At 34.9% G+C, this 21805-nt stretch overlaps 1 protein-coding gene across 7 annotated transcripts in view; it reads right to left on the bottom strand.

Moving 5' to 3' along the window:
- Positions 1–21805, bottom strand: part of EIF2A (eukaryotic translation initiation factor 2A) — a 37890-nt gene that overhangs the window by 8507 nt on the left and 7578 nt on the right. For 4 of the 7 annotated variants that reach the window (XM_036849974.1, XM_036849978.1, XM_036849977.1 and 1 more), the window contains exons 2-10: positions 19547–19616; positions 14819–14893; positions 11857–11975; positions 10620–10719; positions 10178–10260; positions 7039–7112; positions 6751–6895; positions 6433–6549; positions 2891–3462 (exon numbers count right to left, since the gene is read on the bottom strand). In XM_036849974.1, the coding sequence (XP_036705869.1) occupies positions 2891–3462; positions 6433–6549; positions 6751–6895; positions 7039–7112; positions 10178–10260; positions 10620–10719; positions 11857–11975; positions 14819–14893; positions 19547–19616 (1355 nt within the window). Of the gene's footprint in view, positions 1–2890; positions 3463–6432; positions 6550–6750; positions 6896–7038; positions 7113–10177; positions 10261–10619; positions 10720–11856; positions 11976–14814; positions 14900–19546; positions 19617–21805 lie in introns of those variants that run through there. The other 3 variants (XM_036849979.1, XM_036849976.1, XM_036849981.1) reach the window with 3 other exon arrangements.

The following is a 21805-nucleotide window of genomic DNA, read 5'->3' as shown; positions in this document are numbered from 1 at the left end:
GTGGCGCAGTGATTGAGAATCTGCCTGCCAATGCAGGGGACACGGGTTCGAGCCCTGGTCTGGGAGGATCCCACATGCCACAGAGCAACTAGGCCCGTGAGCCACAACTACTGAGCCTGCGCAACTGGAGCCTGTGCTCCGCAACAAGAGAGGCCGCGATAGTGAGAGGCCCGCGCACTGTGATGAAGAGTGGCCCCCGCTTGCCACAACTAGAGAAAGCCCTCGCACAGAAACGTAGACCCAACACAGCCAAAAATAAATAAATAACTAAATAAATAAAAATTTAAAATAATACAGACATACATTTTATTAAAAAAAAAAACCGCAAACTGAACTTCATATTAAAAAAAAAAATGATGCAAGAAGAAAGGATGAGTTACAAGTCTCTTCCACACTATGAGCATCATGTAGCCACTGAAAGGCTTTCATTTTATTTATTTATTTATTTATTTATTTTAATTTATTTTATTTATTTTTAGCTGTGTTGGGTCTTTGCTGCTGCACGTGGGCTTCTCACTGCGGTGGCTTCTCTTGTTGCGGAGCACAGGCTCTAGGTGCGCGGGTTTCAGTAGTTGTGGTGTGTGGGCTTAGTTGCTCTGCAACATGTGGGATCTTCCCGGACCAGGGATCGAAACCATGTCCCCTGCACCGGCAGGCGGATTCTTAACCACTGCACCACCAGGGAAGTCTCCTGACAGACTTTCATTTTAGACGAAAAAAATCCACACAGCTACTATGGATCATGAGCTTTTCTGGCTTTAGTACTATGTGTCTACTGTACACAATTTCATCCTCGTTAATAAAGTTTGCTTCTTCAATTACATCAATTATAAGATTGTTTTGATGAACACATTATAAAAGTGAAGGGTTTTTTTGAAAGCCAAGAAATATTTAAGTATAATTTATATATGAATTTTTACTTATAAAAAAGGTAATTTTTTCCTTCAGGGGGAGGAATCCAAACACCTTTTTTCCCCTCTGCTATGTAACCTTCTTCCTTTGTGAAGTTATTGACCAGACTATCTTTGTTTCTAGTAATTTCTTGACAATGTTTTCTTTGCCATTTAGCTATTTTCTGGAATTAGATACAAACAAAAATTTCTCATTCACAGGCATATAGTTCCTTCAAATAAAATGATGTGATAGGATCACATAATCACCAGGTTATATACAAAAGCAAGAATTTAGTAGAAATCTTAAATGTCAAAAAAGTTTGGTTTTGGGACTTCCCTGGTGGTCCAGTGGTTAAGAATCCACCTTCCAATGCAGGGGACGCACGTTCGATCCCTCGTCGCGGAACAAAGATCCCATATGCCGCGGGACAACTAAGCCTGCGTGCCGCAACTACTGAGCCCAAGCGCCACAACTAGAGAGAAGCCTGCATGCCACAATGAAAGACCCCACATGCTGCAACAAAGTTCCTGCGTGCCTCTACTAAGACCCGGCACAGCCAAAAAAAAAAAAATAGTAAAAAAAAAAGTTGGTTTTAAGAAGTTCTTACCTAGTTTTTTTTCACTATTTTCAAAATATATTCTTTCTATATTAATTTTTCTCCCTGCACCAACCAAAACAAATTAGTTTTATGAGTCAGAGAATAAAAATATACACTAATTCAGAACTTCTTCCTCTTGTGCTATCTTACACAGATTTAGAAAGCAGGATGCATTAAGGTCACTTCTTTTTTTTAATCTCAGGTAAGGAAAATTTCAATAAAGAGACAGAACAAATCCTAAGACTATTATATCCTTTTTAAAAAAATCTAAATACAAAAATAGTAAACAGGGCTTAATTTGTTATATGTTTTTATATATTTTTACTAAATAACTTAATGCAACAAAAATGTTTCAACAACATTTCATTGAAGTCAAAATGCTACATTTTGTGGAGGAAGAAGGCTTGTTCTTTTGTTTTTGTTTTTCAGAGGGTTAGGAGCACACTGGAGGCACAGAAATATTTATCCTTTGAAAAAGTATCTACTTCCCTGAGTGCCTTAATAATTAAGTGACTATATATTCCCATTTACTTGGAACAGTCCCAGTTTACACCTATTGTATGGTCATCATTCTATTAATATGAATAATATTGTTCATTCTTATAGAGCAACTTTATTGCTTAACGTCATCACAGAAACTCAGTATATTAATAAATGCTTTCCCCTGAGCTCTGAAATGCTAACATTTTAAAGCAGATCAGAATCTGACCAATACTCCAGTCATAACTTTACAACAGAGGTCAGGAACTGATGGCCTAAGGACAACAAGTGTGTTTTGTTTGAACAGCAGTGTTTTAAAAATTGAGAAATTTCATACAAGCATCCAACTTGTCTTGAAAAATCAAACTTTTGGCAAACTGGGCCTAAAATCTCCTGTGGAAACAATGGGCTACTGCTGTGTAGTTGCTATGGCCTTGAAAGAGGGCATGCTCTCTCCCTTTCACCATTCTCTCCCACTCACCATTGCTTTACACTACCAGCCTAGCCTGACAGGCAATTGAATTTGAGCCCACAATCTACACCCAGTAAGTCACACCCAGCTATCTTTCCCAGAGATTTTACATTAATTACTTTGTCAACTTAACAATAATTCACCGGGACTTCCGTGTCAGTCCAGTGGTTAGGACTCCTCGCTTCCACTACAGGGGGTCCAGGTTCAATCCCTGGTCAGGGAACTAATCCCGTAAGCCGCATCGCACGGCCAAAAAAACAAACAAACAAAAAACCCCAAAACAACGATTCACCATCTTCAGCAGCAGGTCCTCCACAATTTCTACCCTAGAGTTTATATCTTCTAATCAGATACTAAGTAACACAAGAACATGCATAAGAAAAGGATCTAGGGAACTCTACACACTGAAAAACCTTTTCCTACCAAAGTAGTAAAACTTTACTTACCAGTTTGGAATTGGTGACTGGTTTATTTCTTAAAGCTGGGGGTCTATAAGCTGTTGCAACTTTAGGTTCTTCACTAGGTACATCACTTGAAACTGCTTGGTAAGTTATTGCTTTTTCTGGAAATATTCCATCTAAGAATGGCTGCCAAGAAACCTGCCATAATTCTGCAGTTGATGGTACATCATACTTGTGCAAGACAGCACCGGTATAATGCCAAATCTTGTACCCATTATTAACACGTAACCTGGGAGCACACGTGGCTGTTAAAATATGCTCACCATCTGGGCACCAAGCAAAATATGTAGAATCAGAGGCCACCGGTTTAGAAATAAGTTTGTAGTTTTTAACATCCCACACTTCCATTTGCCCCCTCAGATTTCCAAATCCAGCTAGTACTAATATATGTCCATGAGGGCTGTAGTAGGCTGCATTACGAGGGCCAGTTCCGAAGTCAAACACAGGATCACACTTCAAGTTGAAAATTGTTGCTTTGGCAGGCATGAAACCATAAACAGCACAAAACTCAGTAGAACTAGAATTCCAAACTACATCATAAATGGGGCCATTTTTTGCTAGAAAAAGAATATAAAATCCAAGTTAGTGATAAAGAAATACATACAGGATTATAATATTTAATAGCACAAATTACAATCATATAACACTCATAAACACATCAAACACTAAAAAAAAAAAAAATCCAAAAATTTCATGGTATGTTAAAATTAAAATATTTTTACATGACATACTATGGGGATTAATGTATGATTATAAATTTATTTAAGAACCCCTAATGAATCTTAATTTCTTTTATTTTTTTTATAATTGTTTTGCAATTTTGTATATTATTATTTGTCTTTAGTACTTTTATTTAAATTTTTTTTTTTTGGCCACGCCGCGTAGCATATGGGATCTTAGTTCCCTGACCAGGGATCAAACCCGTGCTCCCCTGCAGTGGAAGCGCGGAGTCTTAACCACGGGACCACCAGGGAAGTCCCTTAATTTCCTGTAAACATTCTGGCAATGTGGGCTCATAGAAGCATAGGTTATTATTACTATTAATAAACTAGTTTTTCTTGGAAGAGGTAATATATGCATACAGTAATAAAGATACAAACTATATAAAAAGACATGCCACAAAAAAAAGTCCCTCTACGCAAAGGCAGCCCTCTGTTATACTTCTTGCATATCCTTTCAGAATATTTTTGTTGAAATTAAGCATCTCTCTCTTAAGCACTTACACACACACAAAAAGTTCTAAACCTTTGTTGTTTCATTTAATACTCTTGGAAATTTTTCCACGTAAGCACATTGAGCTCTGCCTCATTCAGCTGCACTGTATTCCATTACAAATCTTGCTGTTTATACTCCACTGTAAATGTACACAAATGTATCTGTAGGAGAGAAACTGCCTGGTCAAAGGGCACATACATTTACTTCATAATGTACCACCGAAATGCCCTTCAAAGAACTTGTACCAATTTACACTACCAGTAGTTTTTTTTTTTTTTTTAATTTATTAAATTTATTTATTTTTGGCTGCGTTGGATCTTTGTTGCTGTGCACGGGCTTTCTCTAGTTGCGGCGAGCGGGGGCCACTCTTTGTTGCGATGGCTTTTCTTGTTGTGGAGCACGGGCTGTAGAGCACAGGCTCAGTAGTTGTGACGCACGGGCTTAGCTGCTCCGCAGCATGTGGGATCTTCCCGGACTAGGGCTCCAACCCGTGTCCCCTGCATTGACAGGCAGATTCCCAACCACTGCGCCACCAGGGAAGCCCTACCAGTAGTTTTTGATAGCAAAGATTTTCCCCTCACTCTCACTGATACTGTTTCAAATTTTTATCTTTGCCAACCTACTAAGTGAAAAATTGTATCTTGTTTTCCTTTATTATAAATGAAGCACCTTTTAGTATACTTATACATAATTTTATTTCTTTTTCGTGGACTATTTTTTACTGTCCTATACCTACTTTTCTCTCCTGTTATTGGTCTTTTATTGTTACACTTGAGATAGTAACAAAATTCACCTTTTCTCATATTTATCCCTTGTCTAAAAATTTTTTCCCTAACTTTTTGTTTGTTTTGCTTAATTTATGGACTCTTTTCTTCCCCCAGTGTAGAAATCTGTAATTTCATATACTCAAATTTATCACTTTCCCCATACGACTTCTACCTTGTTTAAAGTCTTTTTCTACTTTAAGATTAGAAAAATATACGTATAGCTGGTTCACTCTGCTGTAGCTGTACAGCAGAAACTAACAACATTGTAAAGCAACTATACTCCAATAAAAATTTTTTTTAAAAATTAGAAAAAAATTCTCCCACATTTTCTTCTAGTTCTGTAGTTTTAGATACAATTTTTTGGCCCAATTGGAACTTATTTTGGTAAAGAATTAGCAATAGTAACTTTTTGTTCCAAATAGCTAGCCAACTGTCCCCAAACCATATATTAAATGATCAATATTTTCCTGCATTGATTCAAATGCTGACTTTATTAGATGTCAATGGCTTTGGAAATATGGATCTATTCATGGATCCTACTGTGTTCCACTGATTTATCTGCTTATCCATAAGCCAGAACCAAATTGTCTTAATTACAATTGCTTTACATTTTAATATCTAATAGTATCAGAATCCCTCCTTTGCTACTCTTTTTTTTGGCAAAGTTTTCAAAACATTCTTGCATGTTTATTTTTCAATATCAACTTTAGAACCAGCTTATCTAGTTGTAAAAAAGAAAATCCACTGGCATTTTAGTTTAATTTTTAGATCAATTTGGAGAGAAATGACATCTTTGTAAAGTTATTAAAGGTTATAGTTTGCCCCTCAGAAGTTTTAAAGTTTTCTTCCCATGAGCCCTATATATTTCTTTTTTGTTGCTGTATATGGAATCTTTCCTCCCATTATGCTTAAGAGGCTGTTGTTTATGCTGTGACTTCATCTGATGAGCAGAGATGATTCGATTTTCACCTTTCAAAACTGTATACTTATTCTTTTGATCAGGTGCACTGACTAGGTCTTTCAGAATGTTAAATAATAAATGGAAGGGGGGCGGGTCATCCTTGTTTTGTTCCTGATTTGAATGGGAATACACAGTTTTTAAAAGAAAGGTTACCTTACCCTTACATGTTCAATTCAAAATAAAAAAGATTAGGGAGTTGCCAGAATTTTAAAACTATTTTTTTTCACAGTTAACTCATCAAAACAAAATATGAAGTAGTTAAAACTCTTCAGTTCTGAAGATGGTGCTAAACACACTACACCAACTTGCTGTCATAATTAATTAAATAAGTCCCCAAAGAGCTATTATAATGGAATTATCTCACTCAGCAAGTTCCCTACTAAACTGCTGGCGTAACTAAATTAACTAATTGGATTCTGTCAAAATAAGGTATGTTTGGGGATGATAAGAGGAATTTTATCTTAAAGGTTATTAAAATATGTGAGTTCTATCACTTGATCAAGAACTTAGATGATATCATCTTTATGGCACTGTATTTTTTACTATCATTGATTCTATTAAAGGAAGACTGCTGGAACACTCACGTAATTGCACCACAGCACTTTCTCCGTTTGTGGCAATGTAATGCAGCGTCTGTTCCCCATAGTAGGAAGCTCCTGTCTTGTCAACATCAGTACTAGCTATTACCAGCACAGCAGTAGCTGTAAGGGTAAAAACTTTAATTAGATTTAGAACACAAATTAAACTAATGGTGATTAGAAAAAATTAAAAAGTGTAACAAAGCACATGTAAATTTTCATTGAATAAGCACTGATACTCTTTTCTTTTTATATATACATAGGAATGTAAGTCTAAATTAATGCTTGATAAACAAAATGGGAGATAAAATATATTTATCATACCTTTTTTATTCCATAGCATTGTAACCTTATCAGCCTTAAAGAAACTTTTATTGGCTAAAGCTGCATGAGGTCCATCAAAGTTGGGGTACTGATATAATCTAACAAATGAAGGTGCACCCTTACTTCCTGGAACATAGACAGCCACCTAAGATACACAGACATAAATAATGACTTAAATTTTTTGAAGCATATCAACTAAGACGGACATGTTTTTAAAGTCACTAAAAACTAGGAAAAGGTTTAATCTCATAATATTCCACATGAACAAACAAAAACATTAGCAGTTACCTTGTACGGCTGGAGTGCAGGTGATAACACAAAATCATTAATTTTTTTCAAATGCAATTTATTTGCAAATGTATCTAAAAAAAAGTAAATGGTATTAGATTAATGAGAGAAGCTAATAGACATATCTCAAATTCTGAATGCATTATAAAAGGTTAACGTAACTATACACAAAACGGCTCACTGTAGTCTCACGTAGGTGAGGCAGAGCAACATAGTGGAAAAAGCATGGGTGAGCGAGACAGACCTGTGCTTGAATTCCTACTCAGTCACTACTGTGTGACCTTGGGCAAGTAATGGGATTACATACCTAATTCCTAGTGTACAGTGCCAGGCACATAGTAGGTATTAAATAAATATCAGTTCTCTTCTCTTAAACCTCTGAACTAAAGTAGTCTTAGAGCCCATTCGATGGGACAGATGACCCTAGCCTGCTACTGTAGAACGTGGAAATGAAAATTCTGTAACTAATGTGATAAACAGATCCACAACAATGATAATCAACAATAGTAACTATAACAATGGCCGATATTTGTTGAGTGCTTACTCTGTGCTAGGCAGTAAGAAACCATGTTATGAACACTACGCTCTCCTAGTTAACGGGATCAAGAGCTATTGCTCTTTCTTTGTTCAAATATAGAGATCAACAGCTATTCAAAAGTAGCATACCAAACTGCTAAACTGGCAGCCCCCTTCTTTTGGTATGCTCATAAAGCATGCAAGTATGGTATGCAAGTAAGATAAGCAAACAAGCTAACCCCAAATTAGTGGGGAAAGGATTAAGTCTCAAAAGCAGGAAATTGAAGGGTAATGCTAAATGACTGTGTAGATGGTGCCAAAATCAGCCTGCATGCCATCTTCTGTACATGTGAACATTTACCAATTCCCATTCTACTTTCTCGACCTATGATGGGGTTATGTCCTGATAAACCCATGGTAAGTTGAGAATATCATAAGTTGAAAATGCATTTAATAAACCTTATGTACTGAACATCATAGCTTAACTTAGACTACCTTAAATATTAAGTGCTCAGAACACTTAATATTAGTCTACAGTTGAGTAAAATCATTAAACACAAAGCCTGTTTTATAATAAAGTGTTGAACATCTCATGTAATCTATTGAATACTCAACTGAAAGTGAAAAACATAATGGTTGTACAGGTCCAAAAGAGTTGTAAGTGTATCAGTTGTTGACCCTTGTGATCATGTGGCTGACTGGGAGCTGTGGCTCACTGCTGCTGCCCAGCATCACGAGAGGGTACCATCCCACATGGCACTAGCCCAGGAAGAGACTGAAATTCAAAGTACAATTTCTACTGAATACATACCACTTTCACACCATCATGAAGTTGAAAAATCTTAAACTATTGTTAAGTCCGTGACTGTACTAAAAAGTGTTCAGTCACCAATGGAATATTCTAAGGACAAAAGGAACTGCAAAACTTTCTTCTTTAAATTATTTTTCAGTAATCATATTATAGGTGTTACTGTTGGTATTGCTATTCTAAGAATGCTATGTGGTCAATGAAGAATAAAGCAAATGAATAATTATGTGGATGTGATATTCTCAAACTATCACCCCTGTTATCCCAGAGAACCACATTCTTGGGTGTTGGCAAAAGGCAGTACAGATATAAGATAAAAAAGAAAAAAAAAAAAAAAGGCCTAGGAACAATGATCAATCAACACAGTAGCAATGAGAATCCTCTACACCCAGACTGTGGTCTCTAAATACCATTTTCCATAAAAAGGGAGCAGAGTATATTGGAGAATTGGCTGATTCTGGGTGTATAGCAAGAAATATACAAGATAATCCTAGAATGATCTGTCCTACCATATAGCAAAAAAGTCATTAAAGACTAATTGACCAATGATGGGACAATTTGAGAATCAATAAGAATAGTAATTAAAATGGATTGAAACACATCATGTTTAAATCCATAGTTCATTAGGTTGGGGGTGGGGACTATTGGTTGCAATGGAGATTGCTAAAGAAAGAACTCATTTTATTAAAAGTGATAAAGGAGAAGAATATTTATTTTGCCTTTCCCATATAAATGGTCCACTAGGTAACCAAATAGTAGAAAGGGGAATTTCTCCTTATAGAGGTAGTACAGCTAATAAATGACAGGGGAAGGAGGGAAACTATAGTATCACCAATTTTTAACCACGCATGAAATAATGGATCGAGGCATTGAACATTAATGCCAATTAACCATACAAAATTAAAGACAATGAGACATTATGTGCTTCTTGATAAAAGAATTGAAAACTGCCTTATGATGTAGTCTTGCCCTCAGCTTCCCAAAAAAGAACTTGAAGCTGACCAACTCTAGATCCAAATAGTTATTTACAGGAAACAGATGAACATGTTAAATTACAGAATGGGATACAAGAGCAAAACTCAAATACGGGAATATATATAAGACAAGTAACTTTGTTTCTTAAATAATAAATTGCAAGGGGGAAAAAAGAATGGAGAGGGAACTTATAGCGTAAAGAAACTTAAAAGATATATAAATCAATTGCAATGTGAAGGACCTTATTTGCATCCTGAGTTTTAAAAAAATTATCACATTTTCAATTATTAGAAATTTGAACACTGACCAGATATTCTATAATCTGTGATAATGGTATTATGACTAAGTTTTAAAAAAATATTAGGAGCCCTAATCTTCAGAGATACATACGAAATAGTTATAGGTAAAATTATATGATGTCTACAATTTGCTTTAGCAGAGTAAAAGAGATGGTAGGTGGACAGATGCATGGATGAAGAAGGTTTGGCAATGGGCTGATGGTTATGGGACTAGGTGTCTACTTTTGTATTTGAAATTCTACACAACAAAATACTTTAAAAATTTGTATCACAGAATTTCAATAGCAACTAAACTCAGAAAGAGGTACTCAAATGTCTTAATAGTAATTATTAGATAGTAAAAATTTATTATAAAAGAATATGTTTGTGTTATAAAATTTTACTAGCAATTACACTTGGAGTTATTCAAATGAATTACTATAACAGCAATTGTTAATATATTAACAGTATTTAGGAGAACCCTATGATATCATATGTAAGGCAATAAAAACTGTACATATTTATAGCAAATAATAAAATTATTTCATAAATCTTTCCATACTAAAATTGTTGTTTTCAAAGAAGTGAACTTCATTGTTAACATTTCGGGCACAAAGAGTTTCATCTTCTGACCAGGATGGACACCTACATTGAAAAGAAAGAATATTAAAAAAATTTAAATAGAATGTAACATCATATGTTAACATGTTAAAGTTTACGATATTGTTTACTATTTAAGGAAAAATACTTATAAATATGATGTCAAGTCAGTTACTAATAGTTTTAGTCAGCATATATAATAGAAAAATATTATTCCTTTTGATTCAAATACTAAATAAAAGATCAAGTTTTTACTCTATTACATTCTCACATACAAAATCCTTAAAGATCTAGATTTTGATCTGACAAGTTATTTTCTAAATCAATACCAGAGAAACAAATAATATACAACAAAGATATTTAAAATATTTAAAAATAATTAGTATTTTAAAGCATTTATTTACCAATTTTGCATTTTTTTCTGGATGAAAGACTTCAAACACATCCCAGTTTTCACATCATAAAGTTGTAGGTTAGGTATCCCAGCTGTATCATCTTTAGAAGCTGCCATAAAAACAAAATTTTTTGCAGTAATTGTCTCCTAACACTAGTAAAAAGATTTCACTCTTAGAAAAAATTTGAACAAGATTATAAAGATCCAGTAAGAGTTGCTTTAAATCAACTTTCCCCTCTAGCTTTAATTATAGATTTAATCATCCATTCCTAAAGCCATGACAATATGACGGCTGTTTGAGCAGAATTTTGTATTTCTGAAATGAGTTAATTACTACAGTTTTTAAGAATACTTAAGAGATTTCTTGTTTATTAAGTGTGACATAGTTTGCTGTTAAACAGATTAAACTGTCTTATCACGAAAGCTGTGTCTATAAGTCACACACATGAAAAAAAGTTATATAAAACCACTCACAGTCCTCAACTGATTCTCAATTTCCCTTTTACTTACTTGGAAAAATCATATTCATTAGAGTCCATGCCTCTTGGAAGAACGAACTCAGGAAGTTTATAACCCAACAGTGAACTACTATCCTATATTTATTCAACAATATCCACATTATTACAAAATGCTTCTTAAAATAAGCCCTATACCGGGACCCAAAATTTTATCACTGATCTATGAAGCACAGCTATATATTGGGTTGGCTAAAAAGTTCGTTTGGATTTTTCTGTAAGATGTTATGGAAAAACCCAAACGAACCTGTTGGCCAAGCCAATAAAATGTTCATATAACGTATATTAGATCTTTAAATGCGTTAGAAAATGACACACCATTTCCTACTCTTTGTCATACCATACACATTTCTTAGATGTTGTGTCTACTGTACTTCCTCTTTCATTTATAATTATATAAAGCGTTTTTTATTTTAAAGGTCATTATTCTTCGTAATTTTTGCAATCTTCTCTATCCATTGGTTATTTATTTTATAAATTTTCCCTTGAGCTTTTTTCTTTTCCTCTATCTCATGATGGATCTTCTCACTAACTTACTATACCTTGAAATTACTTAAAGTACATTCTATTTGGAGAATACAAGATTCATTGTCGATTAAAAATATTCTCAAACACTATTTACTATCATAAATATTAATTACTTTCCTATAAGGTTATAAACCTTCTCCTTTTTTTCCCCCACTGAGTTGAGTTGGTCCTGTCAGAATATTTTTACAATTGGAAAATACTTACTAGTGTAAGGCTGCCATGTTGCCAGGACAGTGTTTTTTGGCGAGAACTCAAGGCAAACTGCCTTTGGAAGGTCGAAGGAGTGCAGTAGTCCCTTGTTAGTGACATTGATAACATTTATTCTGGTTTCAAAAGAAATTACTTCAGCAATGAAATACTGTTTCACAATAGCCAGCAGTATCCAAAACATTCATACTTCTTTTTAAATACAGATCACTCTAAAGTGTTCATTCCTCATAAAAATCAATTTTCAGTCAGTTCTAGAAAATATCCAATAAACACTTAAACGTAAAAAAGTGTACATTTTACCAAAAGGTCCCTATTTAAGGCTGGTGTTGGGAAATAATATAGAATTTGCGGGAAGATACAATAGATACCACCTTCAACCAAAAAGGAAAAAACAGGCCTTTAAGTGAACACAGAGCAAATCTACAGACAAGCTGAGGAATTTCAAATCCAAGAGAAAACGAAAAGTATATATTTTTTAATTTGAGTAAATGGAAACTGCAGCAGCTAGGGAAATCAGCAAGGATACTTTTGATGTCTATAAAAATCTCAGAAGCAATCTCCAAAAGATATTACTGTAAGAATTATCGTGGTACAATGACAAAAATAACAATAATTGTAAAAACAAAAGCAGTTTCCACTTTTGGGGACACTTTCTCTGAACCATGTTCTGGTTTAACCACTTTATGTACATTTTCTCATTTAATCCTCACAACAATCTCATAAAACAGGTATTATCATCTCCATTTTACAAATGGTGAAACTGAAGGTTAGAAAAATGAAATGATTTGATGATTTGCCCAAGAGCATACTACTAATAAATGCCAGAGCAATGCTCTGAAACCTGTTTGGCCTGACTTGCTCTTAGGTAGTCCTTGGGGTAAAAGAAAGAAAGAAAAAAAAAAAAGATACTCCATCTCACTGCAGAAATTCCTTAAAGTTACTTTGTTCAACTCAAGTTTGAGGACATTGGGTTAGGATAAGCGGCAACTGGTAAGAATAAACAATTACCGTATAGTGTTTAAACACACAGAAACATACAGACAAACACACACACTTACGACTGTAGATTCTGTACAACTTACTGTAAATTACATATTTTAGAATTACATGAAGCTTTCTATTTTGTTGTTGTTAATAAACTTTAAAGTTATTCTTAGTTTAATGAAGGGTGTTTATTTTAATTTAAATAAGCACACATTTAAGGAAAAATCAGTTATAGCTTCTGACTTAGTTAACCGTGAACCCAGCAACGACCACAATCAATACACTGTATCTGTTTCTCTTGCCCCAGGAACAATACGTATTGTTGTGGCTGCAGCAACTTAAGGAAATAAATGCTAGAACCAGGTATAAAAAAATCTATTAAAAAGATGGACACAACATGTGGGGACATATTAAGAGGATTGAGTGGAATCCAACAGAAAACAAAGCGGAGATATGACATATAAAATAATTAATAATAATTGCCAAAGTGAAAATAGACTTACTCAATAAACTGTAAGCTAGTAGAATAAGGGATACCTCAAAAAGGTAATAGGCAATGAAAAGATGTATGGTATGTCCCATCAGATAGTAAATTTCTATCAACTCATTACCCAAATAGTGTAAACTAAAATATGGATTTAGGGACTTTCCTGGCACAGTGGTTAAGACTGCACTCCCAATGCAGGGGGCCTGGGTTCGATCCCTGGTCGGGGAACTAGTTACCACATGCATGCCGCAACTAAGAGTTCCCATGACACAACTAAGGAGCCCACCTGCCACAACTAACACTCAGCGCAACCAAATAAAAATAAATATATATACAGATAAATATTATAAAAATAATGAAATATGGATTGAAAAAAAAAAAAACCCAAATACCCACAATAGGTTACACCTAAAGAAATAAGAAAAGTTGAGAGTACGTCCTTTCTTTGAGGCTGAGAGTAAGACTGTCTGTTAACACTGTGAATAAGACCCAACATAATTATATTCTTTATCATTTGAGAGTAGTAGTTTGTTGGTTGGATTCAATAACTTAAAAAAAAAAAATACTGATGAACTTCTTTAATTATAAAAGCTAATTCTGCCAGCTACTTATAGTCATAGAAGTGAATCAACTAATTCAACGCAATCATTTTAGCATTTTTAAAAATCATGTGTTAATCCAATCTGACCTGATAGCTGAAAGACCTCAGAATATAGTACCACTGTATAAGAAACATTTAAAATATACTTTTCAAAAGGATGTAATCATTTTTCCCCCTTTAAAAAACCTAAGATATTATATCTGGCTAAAAACAACAAAAATAACTTTAAACCAAGCAACAAATATTCAGGCATTTTCCTGGTTCTGTGAACTGAAATACAGTGACTATGGAAAATTGAAAAGAATTGGTTTTCTAAGTGAAATTATGAACACTGAACCAAAATACTTTTTTTTTTTGCAAGACCAATTTTGTAATCTGATTATTTTATGTAATACAGACTATACCAAACATACTTTTGAATAACTTATACTTAGATGACATGCTGTTATACACAATAAAACTAACAGTAATAAATATAGACAGTTGTTAATAAGTTAACAGCAAAGATATAAGGTACCTACCATAAACAAGCAGAGAGTTTTTCTCTAAGTGTTAGTGCAGAACTTAAGAAACCCTAACCAATCACTTAGAGCACTATTTAAAACAACCTCTCAGCTTCTTCTGCATTAAATTAATTGCCCTTTTTCATATGTTACTTTTTAATTCTAAGTAACTAGAGAACTCAAAGAAGTCCTGGCACATAAATAGAAACTAACAACTTTGGAGATGTTCTATGGATGTTATATTGGAGATAACACCTAACAGCACCAAGACATTAAAAGATAGACTTTATAAATGACATCCAAATACATGTTATTCACATAAAACAATTATGTTTTATATTTACAACACACACATAAAATGTTATATAAATGAACACTAACTTTTCTCCGTTGCCCCAGGCAAACAAGGTCCCATCCTTACTAAAGGTACAGGTTTTGCAATTTTTTCCGGATTCTCTGAAAATAACAAGAAAAAAAGCTTAAATTAATAAGCATTAATATTTTTAAAAACCTGATTAAAAATCCTCAATCTTACCACAAATTTAATGACTAAGAACTTACATAAATTTCAGAAAATAATTCCAAAATGCTTTAGCCTACCAAAAATACTTTCTCGCTTAAAATGCAGTGCCAACTACCACTGTAAAGCTGGAAATTGATTTTATACCAACAGACCAATGTTAAGTAAGAAATAGAGCTCTTTTGGGTAAATAACTAGTTGGTGTGAAAACCCAAAAATGTAGGTGTATGTGGAAGCTACCAGCTGTCAGCCCTTATCTTGAGAGAGCTGAAGGATTTCAACATGGGGGTTTTGTGAAGAATTTCCCAAACTACCTGCATAACAAAACAATGGTGGATAAAATATCCTCCAGTGGCCAAGAAGTGACCCTGGATTTGAAGGACAAAGACGTTCCATCAATTTCTCATGTGCAGAGACAGAAAGTATAACAACGATAAGAGGCTTTTCACATTAAAAAAATATGGATGCAGGATTCTGTACAAAAACTAACCTGTGGAACTTGAACTTCTTGGCAACCTTCTATCAAACGATCAAAACTTTAAGTACTGTATCTCTCAACTGGAGATGGCTACTGTGAGTACATCTGCCAGTGATAATGAAGACCCAAACAGAAATGTGTGCGTGTGTGTACAGATGTCCATATGTGTAGTCACAACATTAGATCAGAACTTTGTGGCTAACAAGTATTTGAAATGTCAAATAACGACACACAGAGAACTAACCAGTACACCCCTTCTAAACTGGACAACGTCTTTGTTTCTGTTGTTGTTGTTTTAAATAAATGTATTTATTTTATTTATTTTTTATTTTTGGCTGCGTTGGGTCTTCGTTGATGTGCGCGGGCTTTCTCTAGTTGCCGCGAGCAGGGGCTACTCTTGGTTGCAGTACGCGGACTTCTCATGGCGGTGGCTTCTCTTACTGCGGAGCACGGGCTCTAGGCACACGGACTTCAGTAGTTGTGGCTCGTGGGCTCTAGAGTGCAGGCTCAGTAGTTGTGGCACATGGGCTTAGTTGCTCCGCGGCATGTGGGATCTTCCGGGACCAGGGCTCGAACCCGTGTCCCCTGCATTGGCAGGCGGATTCTTAACCACTGCGCCACCAGGGAAGCCCTGAACACTATCTTTGCATTAATTCATCTGAAGATGACATTTGTGTTTCTGCAATCATACAATAATGGTAGCTTATCCTCAGTGTGTAGTTACTAAAACATTTTTTTTTCTCACTCCCTTACATAAATAGCTATGACCAAGATGTCCTCCATTCTATACTTGTGCAACTCATTTCTGAACCTTAAGGCAGAATTTTACAATTATTCTTTTTAAATCCTACCCAACTTTTGGTCTATTATTCCAGCCTACTGATATCTACTTATATCTCATTTCTCAGATACTTTGCTAAAATCATGTTTATAGATCTATTCTGATGTGTCTGGAAATTCTACTCAGAAAGGAAATGAGATAAACTTGAAACAATTTATTCTTAGCAAGCTCATTTTGACTCCAATAATTACCTCCTTATTGTAATGATTATAAATTGTCTTTTTAATAACTCATTCTAGAATTATGTTTAAGAATGAAGGCAAGCTTCCTAGACTATAGTATCCAGACTTCAATTCTTTTCTTAATTTTGGCAATTGGAAAATTTTGTCTATTTCCTTCTGGAACAATCTTTTAAATGAAAAATTTCAAATATACACAAAAATAGAGAAAAAGTATGATAACCCCCCTACACACCTATCACCAAGCTTAAATAATTATTAACTCATGGTCAATTTTCTTTAATCTACTCCCTACTTTCATATTTAATGCCAGAATAATTTAAAGCAAAACCAGATGTCATATCATTTTACTCTATACTTCAGTATGCGTCTCTAACTGACGCGGGCATTTTTAAAAAACAGAACCACCACCATGCCACTTCAACTCATGAAATTAACAATAATTCCTTACTATCATTTAATACCTAGTATTTGGATATCCGGTTTTTTAAAAGCTCCCCAAGTCATTCTAATGTGCAGCCAAATTTAAGGACCATTCATCTAAAAGCTTGATTAGAAGCAGGTTTTTAAAAATCTTCATAGAAGGTAAGTACCGCATAGTTCCTATGGCAACTTACCAGGAGACACATAATGTCTCCTTGTTCTACTCTTAGTGACACTGAGATTGTAGTGGACTCATTATGCGCCTCCTCAGACTCACCTAATCCTTCCTGCTCCCAGGCACCAGCTATTCAACGAAGAGACCTGGCCACCTCATCTCCTAACACCACTGGTTGTCTCAGACTCTCCAAGAATGATGGCCACATTTCAGCACGGCTTCCATTATGCCTATTGCAGTAGCAGGAAGAGAAGCACTGGCACTCAGATTCAACCCGAACAGATCAAAAGAAGATTCTGGCTGCAGACCAATTTCGTACCCATCCTCTTCAAAATAGATTGTTCTAAGGCACAGTGGTTCTATACAACCTCTCTGGAGAAACTCTGCATGACCAAGCAACTTGGATGGATTTTGTGAATCTGTGGTCAGTTCAGTGCACCTCACTCTATATTTGCTTTCACTTCTTCCTTGTCTCATTTCCCTTTCCCCCTCAATCCTGCTGCCTTGGGACTGCACACCCCAATGAAGTGCAGCACAAAAGCTTTAACACAGACTCTTATTTTCTAAATTGGTGCTTTTCAAATATTAATGTGCATACAAATCATTGAGGAGCTGGTTAAAATACAGATTTTGATTCAGTAAGCTGAGTAGGGCCTGAGATGTTCTGATGTTTGATCTCTGCACTGGCTCAAGGCGATGCCAGTATGGCTGATCTTGGGCCCATATTTCCTGTAACAAGGTTCTAGAGAACTGAGTCTAATAAAAAAAATGGTCAATAGAGTCAGATGATGTCAGCCTGATTATAAAGTTCCCTATCAACAGTTCATCTAACAGCATCTTTTAATGATCATTTGTGTAGATCAGTCGTTCTCAAAGTGTGGTCCCTAGACTTGCAGTGTCAGCATTACCTAGGAACTTGTTAAAAATTCTAATTCTTGGGGCCCTGCCCTGGATCTAATGAATCAGAAAATCTGAAGAGGGAACAGTATCCTGTGTTTTAACAAGCTCTTCAGATGATTGTGATGCGTGCAAAAGTTTGAGGACCACTGATACATGACTTCTTTAGGATAACGAAATGGTGATTATCTAATCCCATCATTCTTTTTAAATTTATTACTGTTCTATAAAGAAGTTTTCCTCATCAACAATTTGGTTACTGAAAAATAGTCTGTATAGGAAAGGCAACATAAATGCTTGATTTTTTCTTTCTTTATCAATTTTCAAAGTAATGAACAAGGATCCCATCGACTTCTAATGCTGACCAATAAGATTTGGAGGGAGGAGGATTTTTTTAGAGACTACTTATATACTTAACATGTCTTAATTCTTAGGGTCATTATTCTTCTTAATGCTCAAATTGTCCCATCTAAGGTTGGTATAAACCCCTTCAGGTTGACTCCTGTGACAGTTTAGCAAAACCCCATTAGCCTTTTATAACCTCCTCGCTTTCTGGCACAAGATATGTATGGCTCACCTCATACATTTTTCGTCCTATACCTGGAGTTGACCACTCCTCCAAGGAACTGGTTCCTTTTAGTGAAGAATGGCATTTAGAGATCATAATCTGTGAGGTATTTACTGCTACCAGGTTATCACTGGCTCTAGGCCTTTAGAGTGGACAGAACTAGGAAATACAAATGTTTTTATGAAAAGAAATCATGAATTCATATTGATACATGCAAGTCTATCTCCCCACTTCACTCTTATGCTGAAACTTTGGTTCCTAATGACATTAATATAATTATTTATTTGTCTTACCCTACAATAGATTTAAAAGGACAATATCAATTTACTATTAATAATAAAACTATTGAATGCATTTAAGAATATTGCATATCATCATATGGCTATGTCACCAACTTAATATAAAGCTAGGTTCACTTGTTCCCGTTTTCCATTCAATTTTTTTTTTTTATTTAAAACAATTACTTGGTCCAAAGTTGAAACTATATATACCAAAGTTCATTTACAGACATGTCCCCTGGATCTTGCAATTCTCTCTCCTCCTATAGATAATCACTTTTGTTAGTTTTTGGTTTACCTTTCCATTATTTCTTTTTGGCAAAAATGTCTATTTATCTAGCTATATATTTATATGTATATATTTTTTTATATTTCTTCATTTCTTATACCTTTCTCATTCTATAATTTTTCGAAGATTATAGGCAGTGGTTTGGCTATCAGATTTGCAGGTTTTTCCTCAGTCCCTAAGATAAAATTCTTCTAAGCTAAAGGCACGAACTGAATTACACTATTGTCTATACCTTTTCTTTTAAACATGCTTAAGCTATTATTTTCAAATCTAAAGATCATTTTTCTTGATAGAGAATATGCATTCTTTCATTCTTTCCATCTTCTGTTAATATTACATAATATGTCCCAAGAAACTAGCTTATCTGTTCTTTTTCTTTTTTGTTCAGAATATAACAACAAAAATACTTCAGAATGCATTGTATAGTTCTCTATAACATTACTCGACAAAATAAACCATACCTTGGAAACACTGTGCTTTCTGTAAAATGTGGTGGTCCATTCACCATGTATAGTCCTTCTGACCCTCGGACTAAAGAAAAAAAAGGGAAAGAACCACCATTACTTTGTTAATAAATACTCAGTTATCACAAATGTTAAAAAAAAAAAAAGCTTTCAGTCAAAATACTAAGGAAATCATTAAACATTTCACAGAACTATCAAACATCAGCATTAAAAGGGCACATTTTTCTTCCTCTTTTGCATAAAATCATATAACTGCTGAGAAATAAATAGGTAATGCAATGGACTGAATGTGTCTCCACAAAAATCCTCACGTTGAAACCCTAATCCCAATGTGATGGTATTGGAAGGTGGAGCCTTTTGGGGGGGTTATTAGATCACAAAGGTGGAGTCCTCATGAACGGGATTAGTACCTTTACAAGAAAAACACAGAGGATACAATAAGTTGGCAGTCAACAAACAAGAGGGTCCTCACCAGACCCTGACCATGCTGGCACCCTGGTCTCAGACTTCCAGCCTCTAGAACTGTAAGAAATAAATTTCTGTTGTTTATAAGCTACCCAGTATGTGGTACTTTGTTACAGCAGCCTGAATTAAGACAGGTAATATCCCTCTTATTTCTTTTCCTATAGAGCATATTCATTTAGTCTCTAAGGAGACTACTTCAATAAATCCACTTTTATCTATCTTACAAGAAATCTATGCATTTGCATTGAGATACAACATTCATACTTATATTCCTTCATTCAAATGGAAAAAAGTGATCCTAGTATTATGTTTTCACATTATTTTCTAATCTCATTTTCAAAACGTATGGATGTTGGAAACAGAATTAGAAGCTGAGTCTAAGTTAAATCTTCTTTGTATCAGCTTACTCTCTCAAGTAACTTTTATAATTAAAAACTCAAAATTGTAACTGTCACCAGTGAAAGGCAGTTGTACTATAGTAGAAAGGACATGAACTCAAAGGTAGACCTCAGTTCCTATCTGACTGTGGAACCTTAGATACATCGCCACCTCTGAATCTGTGCCCCAATCAGCAAAATATAAACTTTAAAATACTGTGTGCTTTATGTAAAATAATAACATAAAAATATAGTATAAATTCATTCAAAGTTCTTAAAAAATATGACATTTATTATTTATAATTTCTCAAGCTAAGAGAACAAACAGGATGAGATACATTCATTTAGTAAGCTCCCAATGATAGTAATATTCTAAAAAATTAAGTGGGAACAAAGTTCAAGATTAAATAAGCAAAAACATCTACAGAACTAGATTATACTTTTTTAAAATGGCTGAATTAGAAGCTTCTAAAGCTGAACCAAATAAAATGATTCATTCATTCAGCAAATGCTTACTGGAGAAAAAAAAAAACTACCACCAAAACCTTATGTTGAGCACTGCAGATACAATAGGGAGGAAAATCAGCCTTGTCCTTGACCTAACTAATCAGATAATTAGTCAAATATATGGAAATCTATAACTGCATTTAGTGCTACAAAGGAAAGATATAAGAGGCTACTAGAGTGAATAATATGGAGTTTTAATCTAAAAATGGAAGGTTAGGGAAAGCATCCTTGAGTAAGTGATTTGTGTGCTGAGATCTTAAAGATGAATAGCAGTTAACAAGCAAGGAGAACAGTAACAGGTGCAGAAACTCCGTGACAAGAGAGATGACAGTGTCACAGGAATGGAAAGGAGGCCTGTGTGGCTGGAAGGAGGTGGATCTGGAGAAGAAAACAGGGCTCAGACCAAGCAGGATCCTGTGGCTTAAGTTAGGCAACGTTGGACTGCAGCCTAAGAATGTTGGGAAACTTCAAAAAAGTTTTAGGCAGATTTTTAAAACCAGACTTGCAATTTGAAAAGCTCAACTTGGTACAGTGTAGAGAGTGAACCAGAAGGCAGTAAGATGTGAAGAAACTACTCAGGATAGTCTGCACTAGTCCCACAGGAGAGATAATAGAAACTTTGGGAATTCCCTGGTGGTCCAGTGGTCAGGACTCCAAGCTTCCACTGCCAGGGGCCCGGGATCCATCCCTGGTGGGGGGAACTAAGATCCTGCAAGCCGAGCAGCACGGCCACAAAAAAATAAAACAATACAAAACTTGGACTAGGGTAGGGCAGTGGAAATGGAAAGTGAAGAATAAGTGTTCAATATTCAAGAGAGAAAACTGACAGGACTTGGTGATGAGTAACTATTTTATCAGCTAGAACTCCTGCTAGCAGCAACAGTATAAGAGCTGAAGAAAAGAAAAA

Source organism: Balaenoptera musculus, chromosome 4, assembly GCF_009873245.2.
Source record: "Balaenoptera musculus isolate JJ_BM4_2016_0621 chromosome 4, mBalMus1.pri.v3, whole genome shotgun sequence".
In the NCBI taxonomy this organism is placed as follows: domain Eukaryota; kingdom Metazoa; phylum Chordata; class Mammalia; order Artiodactyla; family Balaenopteridae; genus Balaenoptera; species Balaenoptera musculus.
Note: the sequence above shows the minus strand (reverse complement) of the source record. Positions and strands in the feature narration are given on the sequence as shown.